The sequence below is a fragment of the Camelus dromedarius genome, chromosome 23 (genome assembly GCF_036321535.1).
Source record: "Camelus dromedarius isolate mCamDro1 chromosome 23, mCamDro1.pat, whole genome shotgun sequence".
NCBI lineage: Eukaryota > Metazoa > Chordata > Mammalia > Artiodactyla > Camelidae > Camelus > Camelus dromedarius.
In genome coordinates, this window is record NC_087458.1 from 10103723 (window position 1) to 10111668 (window position 7946).

General features: G+C 38.9%; 1 protein-coding gene across 1 annotated transcript; it reads right to left on the reverse strand.

Annotated features, from left to right (window-relative positions):
• Positions 1-4627: 4627 nt before the first annotated feature.
• On the reverse strand, positions 4628-7331 carry PIGM (phosphatidylinositol glycan anchor biosynthesis class M). The gene has a single exon (XM_010993110.3). It carries the CDS (start codon positions 7185-7187, stop codon positions 5916-5918), a length of 1272 nt encoding a protein of 423 aa, XP_010991412.1. The 5' UTR covers positions 7188-7331; the 3' UTR covers positions 4628-5915.
• Between the last annotated feature and the right edge of the window lie 615 nt (positions 7332-7946).

Sequence of the window (7946 nt, forward strand, 5' to 3'; positions counted from 1 at the left end):
ATGCCACCGCAGGATGCCTTCTCTAACCACTTCATCTACAACAGCATTCGCTCCTCTCCTCACTGCCAGCACTCTCAAAGTCCTTAGCTTGCCTTGTTTTTCTTTACGACAGTCCTTACAATCATGTATTTGTTTATCCTTTGCCTCCCATGAAAATGTAAGCTCCGTGAAGATAGAGTTTTTGCCTCACTTGGAACTGCATCCACAAAGCCTAGAACAATGTCTGGCACATAGAAGATACTTGGGGCCTTCTGTTGAATGCATGACATTTGACAAGTAAATTAAGTCTTTCACTGTAATCCCCTGTCATCGTATGGATTTAAGACGGGCTTGCAAAATATAGAATTAGAATCAGAAGACCTACTCTTTTCATTAACAAGCTGTTTGGCCTTAGAAAGTCAATTGCTGCTGAGCCTCAATCTTCTTATCTGTAAAATAGGAATAGTACTATCTTCCAATGCCCCCTTTTACAAATCACAGAATTGCTGTGGAACTTAATGGGATCTCACATAGCATTTTATTAATAGGGTACGTTTCTGTCTGTACTGTTAACTCTTCAAGTGCATGGACCTTGTCTTACTCACCTATTATGGGATTCAGCATAGGTCTGGATCTATAAATAATTGCCAAAAGAATGGAGAGCAAAAATCTGTGTATCTTCTTTCCTGAATTGTCTGTTGGAAATGTTTGGCATTTTAATTGGGTTATTTTCCTTTTTTAAGTTTTAAATGTCTTTTGATTATAATTTATAATATTCAATAAAATGGAGAGCAAAAAAAAAGTTTAAACTTCCCTTTATGAAATCACTGAGCTTCATATATTCATGCTCCAAATTATCTTTAAATAGTCACTATAAGTATCACTTCATTTTATATAGCAGACATAACAATTAGCAAAGTGTCTAAGCAGCTAGAAATATTCCCATTTAGTCTGGTTTTTTGTTCAGGGTAATGAATATGAATGCTTATTTTGACTAAATGAATGGTTCTCGTGGAACAGCGCTGAATAAATGCTTGTGCTATTCTGATGATTCTGATCTAGGCAGAGGACATGTGCTTCTGTCAACAGAGAACCAACCCTTGAATGACCCCTCAGCACAATGGAGAAAAGAAGCACTGTGTAACTTAGGGGCAAGAGCCAAACCTCCACTGCGAAGAGTCAGCCAGTGTATGACAGGAACACACCAATACAAAACTGTTCAGCCAGAACCAGACATCTGAGAAATGTGTGCATACATTTTCACACATAACTACTATCTTTTCAGAGAACCAGATCAAAATTAGAAGGAGTAAAGTTTAATATTAACAGGTAGTTAAAACAATTATGGGGGGGGGATAGATTAGGAGTTTGGGATTAATAGATACACATTACTGTATATAAAATACGTAAGGAACAAGGACCTACTGTACAGCACAGTGTTCAATTTCTTGTAATGAGCTGTAATGGAAAAGAATCTGAAAAAATACATATATATTTATGTATGTGTTACTGAATCACTTTGCTGTACACATGAAAATAACACTGTAAATCAACTACATTTCCATAAAAAATAAAAATTATTAAAAAAACACAATTATTTAGTACAAATTAAGGTTCTTTTCCTCTACTGTAGAGGGGGAAAGGCTTAAGTCTAGACTCCAAAAGGAGCTCCTTCTTTAAAGGCGTAAACTGATGGGAAGGTAATGGGAATAGCTTGTTCTGTGCCAGCATAAGCAAGTCGGGCATATCAACTCATTTAATTCTTACAAACAGTTCTATGAGGATCATATTATCATCCCCATTTCACCAATGGAAAACTAATTTATCCAGATAAAATAATTTTGCCCAAGGTTACACACTGGCATTTGAACCTAGACCATATGAATCTGTCATATATGGTCAGTCTAGGACATGAATTTTAACTGCATGAGTGCACACTGCAGAGTGTACGCTGCAGAGCAAGAGAAATTTAACAATCATCACTTACTATCTGGAAATCACGGTTACATAATTTCCATAGCTTGATTTAGAAACAGCTGGGCTAACATGTGGCTCCGCAAATAAACCTCTTAGACCAGCTATGGAGGGAAAGGGCATTATGAAGTCACTAGTAACAAATTATACAATTTGGTGAGGAGGTTTGGATGTGGGAGGGGATGATTTAAGGTCTGGAATTATAAAAAAGAAAAGTTGGAGAATGGCAGAAGTTTTTGCACAACTTTTGCACGTGAAAGAACTGTCCCACAAGCCAATACCTAAAAGATTAAGGACAAGCTGATTGGCAAGACATCTGTCAGAGTTAGTGTTAAGTTCCACTTACTTTGCGGCAGTCTTCATCTGCTGCATCTGGGCACTCTGGAAAAACCCAAAACATAATGTAACAAAAAGAGTACGACATTTAGTCTGGCAAAATTCACTTCAAATTCTAGCCCTGAAACTTACGTAAGTCATTTAATCTTTGAGCCTCTTTGTTCACCTATAAAATGGAAGTACAAATACCAACTGCTGTGAAAATTAAATGAAACCATATATGGCGGAGTAGGTACCCCAAGTCATGTTATCAAGAAAAGCCAGAACTTACCATCATCAAGATATAAAATCAGCTCATCATTTGTTGTTGGGGGACAGGGGTAGATATTAAGAATCCAAACATGTGTAATCTTTTATTTGGAAAACTTCTTACCCTGTGTTTTCTTAGGAGAGAGACAGAAAGATTTGCACAAAAGAATTGTTTGTTCAACTTTGATGGAAGGTAAATCCCTTTAGTTCTCACTTTGTTTCAGAAACCAGGGAAAGATTCAAACTTTTCAATTATGGATTATTTGTCATCTCTTTCTTTCAGGAAATATTTGAGATCCAAGGAAGTCTGTTCTTTAAAAATAAACACAAAATAATTGGACAAATTTGAAAATGGACAGGATGTTAAATTATATTAGATAACATTATAGTTTTGTAAGAAAAGATGATTTTTAGGAGATGCACACTGATATATTTAGTGGTGAAGTTCAATGATGTTTACAACTTTCCATGGTTTGGGGAAATTATATATGTAAATAAAATTATATAAATAATGCAAACATAGAAAATGTTAATTGTTGAACTCAGATGGTAGGCATATAGATAATGTTTAAAACTGCTCATAATAAAGCACTGGGGGCAAAAAAAAAAGAGGATGCATTTAGGTAGGGACTGTCCCATATGAAATTTTCCATCTTTTCCTTTTCCATTCACTACACAGATGGTTGAGGTGGGGGTGGTAGAACAGAAAACAGCTGGAGAAATAACAGTATATTCGGCCACAAGTCAACTAACTAAAAGACAAGCTCTACAAAATTTTTGAAACAATGTTATGTCACTTACAGAGTCATTCAGCCAGATGGTGAGAAGTCAGTAACGGAAATACATGGTTTTAAAAAAGATATTCTTTGCTGTGGGGGGCAGGAGGGAGTAATAGCCTTTCCAATGAACTTAAAGGGATTTATCTAGGGATATTTGGGGACCACATTTTGAAGGCATTAAGGCAACTACAGAAGAAAGTAAGTTATACAGTCTCTCTGTTTAGAACACACACCATCTTGAGAACCATCCTTCATACGCTAATAAGTAATGTAAATGGGTATGCTGATCTTAAGGGGGGGCATAAGAACAAAAAGAATCATATAGGAAATAAGCCAAAATGCTATACAATTTTAAAGTGTTATTAAAGGATTAATAAAGAAACCAAAGGACTGTAAGTAAAAAGAAAGCTAAAAAGATTTTACAAAACCAGAAAACAAAAATAAATTAAAAACTCAAAAGACCAAATAAAATAATTTCATCAGTTAATTTACTAAATGTATTGCAGCATATGAGGCAAAATACTCTGCATCTTTTAAAAAACACCTGCAGTCCTTTGATAGAGAACTTCTTGCAAGGCAGGGTCTCTCTAAAGATCCCAAGAGAATCCCACTGATTTCTAAGAACATTAAAGGAATAATCTAAAACATGGAAAGTGTTTAGTCTTATTTAGAATATTAGAAGTTAGAAGCAATCTTAAAGGTCTAAAAGTGGAAGAATGACTCATTTCTAATGTGAACATCCATGTCACGGAATATCATTCAGCAATTTCAATGTAAGTAAGATTAAAGCACAACAAAGAATGTTAAAGTTAAAAAAAAGGGAAATGAATAAGTAAATACATTTATGACTATTAAAAAATTAGTCAGGAATACAAAAAAGACAATTATATTGGGATGTTGGAATTCTATTTGTTTCCCACCCTCTTCCCCATCAGTTCTACCAGAAAAAGATTTTTAATTATTTTATAAAAGAATGAAAAAAAAAAGGGTAAGAATGCCATGGCTGGAAGCCCACCACTGAACAGTCATATACAAAGTGCCCTCAAAATAACACCTAATGTGTGATATGAGGCTAGATGTTATAAGAAAGGTCACTGTCCTCAACAATTGTTTCTGTTATTTTCACCCAAGTAGCAACCCACACAAAGCCACCCATTCTTCGCTTCTTTCTAAAGGCGGGTCCTAAAAGGTATTCATCTAAGAAGCGCTGCCAGTAACAGCATTCTTAATTAGGATCTGCCTACAGACATCTTATTCTCAGAGGCTTTTTCAGGCCTGAATGAGCATGAAATATACTACTTCTCTGGAGCTTTTTTTTTTTTTTTTTTTTTACTATGAAAGAACATTGTTGTTAAATTACTTACCTTTTAAAATCAGAATCATAAAATCAAACTCATCTATTGCTACTGCATTTGAGTGTTAGGGAGTCCCCAATCTAGATGGGCTATGTTTAAAAAATAAATTTTTTTTTTTAGGTTGCTTGTTTGAAACTCAGAAAGCATTTTTTCCTAGAAATATTTTAGTAATAGGGTAAATGGATCTGTCCACCAAAGCTTCATTCCCACAAGCTCTCCCTAACTTCCAGGTCTGAAAGACTAACGGCTAGTAGGATGCCTCTTATGCTTTCAAGGAGCTTCCCATGCAGGCCTCCATTTCCATCGTGGAATTTTCATAAGTAGGGTATTTTTAGGCTGGGAAATGCCTTAGGTAACTATTTAACTTTTTATCACCTAAAATCTACTAATATTTATTTTTACAACACTGATAACACTTAAACTCTAGATAAAAAAATTTTTAGCAATCAGAAAATTAAAAACAAAGGGGTATGAGAGTACTAAAATGTCCTAATAATCTGTGATCTCAGACATCAAAAGCAAGATGCTATTTTTAAATATGTTAAAGGGTTTAAAGATGGATGAATTTAAATTTAATTTTTGAATAAAACCAAATAGTAGCCTAACACCACTGAGGTTAAGTGCTGAAAACCTAAGTTATAAAACAAATACATGGAATATGATTAAAATTTAAATTCTTTGAATTCTTTATCTTCAAAGCCCCTACTTTTAAAACAGAATTAACTTTCCTAACCTAAGCACAGTTTTATTATTTAACACTTTATATCTAAAAAGTTGTAGTTTAGGAATATTTTATGAGTTTTCACAGTTATCAGGAAAGCTTTAGAAAGAAAAAGTGGGGGTTAAAAGATATGACAGTGTTGGGCAGTACCATAGTATAACTGGAGCAAATACTGGCTTAGACTTTGTCTCTTGAGTATATTCCTCTGTTTTTCTACAAAAGCCTTTCAGCATCTGCTAGTTTCCTCAGGCTTTCCATTTTCAAACAAGTAACCTTCATTTCCTATCACGTCCTAGATAAGAGAGTCCTCAGATTTCCTAAAGGGTGGACCTCAATTATTGAGTCCCCTTTATATATAAGGCAAACATTCATTTAAATTTGTTGGAATAGGGTTTTATGCTCCAAAACTGAACTTTCACTGGAGTACTTAGGATGTTCAATTTTTTTTTTTCCCCAAAGCTCTCTCTGGTCCATTCAGAACAATCAGAGTGTAATAGATCGATGTTGCAGAACCAGTGTGTATCAGTCATATTTGGTTCTCTCTATCAGGGGTTCCTCCTTGTAATGGGAAATAATTTGAATTATGATGGAACAGTTGATAAGGAGGAATAACAAACTAGCTAACCAGATAAACAGAAAGGTGTTCTTTCCCTGAAACTCAAGAACATAAGCAGGAGCCAGCCATAAGGCCTGCCCTATGAACCATAACAGCAGGAGAACCACAGCCCTTTTCCAAGGCATTTTCACTAGTGGCATCACGAGGGGCAGGAGGCAGAGGTACCAAAGAAAGTACTGGGAGGTGCAGACTTTGTTAAAAGTCACAAAAATGGAAGTATGAAGAAAACAACAAAAGACGAGGTCTCTGTAATAGGCGAAAGACACGGCTGAAAGCAAGATGAGCTGTGGTAGGAATGCAGCGATTCCCAGGGAAAAACTCCACTTGCTCTCTGCAGTCAAATACAGCATGTAGAAGTACGGAGAGAAGTTGTGACGGATATCCCGCCTGGTCAGGTGATAAAGGTAGGTGTGCTCCAAGAACTCCCAACCATATTTGTAGTAAAAACCGACGCTCAGGGCAAAAAACGTGAGCCCAGCGACTGCTACGAAGAGCAGCACAGCCCGGCTGCACAACCTCTTTAGGAATTCGTACAAACGCGCCTGTGAAGAATACCGGGATTGACGGAGGCTTTCGTCATTCTTGCGTTCCGGAAGCAAGTGGAGAGCTATGGGAAGGATATAGGTCACCGGATACATCTTCAAATGCACTGCGAAACCATAGAATACAGCAGCAAACGCGACGAGTCTTTTTTCTATTAGGTACAAGGCCATAAGCACCAGGGAGGCGACGATCGAGTCCGCATTCCCTCGGCTGGACACTGCCATAGGTAGGGGGTTAAGAAGCCAAAAGACACAGTAACCGCAAGCCTGGCGGCGTCCCAGCCCTTTAAGAAGCAGCAGGCGGTATAAGAGGAAAGCGGTGAGGAGGTCGAAGCTGATGAAGAGAAACTTTCCGAAGAGTTCACTGAGGTAGATGTTGGGAGTGAGGACCCAAGCCAGCAGCGGAGTGTAACGGTACGTCGCCCTCAGATAAGGGGAGCGTCCTTCCGTGACGAAACGCGCGGCGTCCGTGAAGACCTGGTAGTCGATGTCTGTATACCTCACGAGCAGGGTCCGGTCCTGGAACACCCCATAGAAAACCAGGGCGACTCGGGCAAGGAAGGCCACACCAAATACCCTGGCGGGGGACACCCGCAGGTTGAGGAACCATTCTCCCCAGGGCTTGCTTGGGCCCATGATCTGACTGCACGACAGCCTCGGCCCCAGCTCCAAACTGCTTTCGAATGTCTAACCTTCGCTCCGGTTCCTCGCAGGTGGCCGGCACACCTCCTACCAGCTAGGATGCCAACCGAAACAACTGCCGGACGAGCACTTCCGGTATGAAGGCCCGCCCCCTTCCTGCTTCCGGTCGCCCTGGCCGAAGAATTATCTTCCTCTGGATTGGCTGTCTCTCTTCCGCCCTCCTCCGGCGGGGCGGGACTCCTGGCCCTTGCGGAAGGCGACTTCCGCTTGCCGGGATGGGAGGCTCTGGGTGGTATATTTACGGAGTCCGTCTACTGTTAATATGTGAGTGACCCCTACCCAATCCGAACTCTGGTTGATGGAGACCTACCCTTGAAGCGGAGCGAGCTTCGAGCTATATCCCTCAGGCCTGGACCAGAGACTCGAGGGTGAAAAAAAATAGGAGGGAAGGCAAAATAAACCTGTGATGGTTTCTCATGCTTTACCTCAACAGCTCGTGGGAAATCCCGGGGGGTTTGTGGGCCCCGGGATCGGGCTAGGATGAACTGAAGGAGGCCTAGGGTGTATGCAATATTTAGGACATACTCATATTTTGAAATTAGTTGTTTATCTAAATTTTAATTTAACTGGGCAGCCTGTATTTTATCCGGGAACCTTGGTGGAAAAGAAAGATGGGAAGGGAAAAAAAGGAAACTGCATAGAGTTACTAAACTGTCATACCCTCCTGCCTCAATGCCATTGTATTTTCTATTC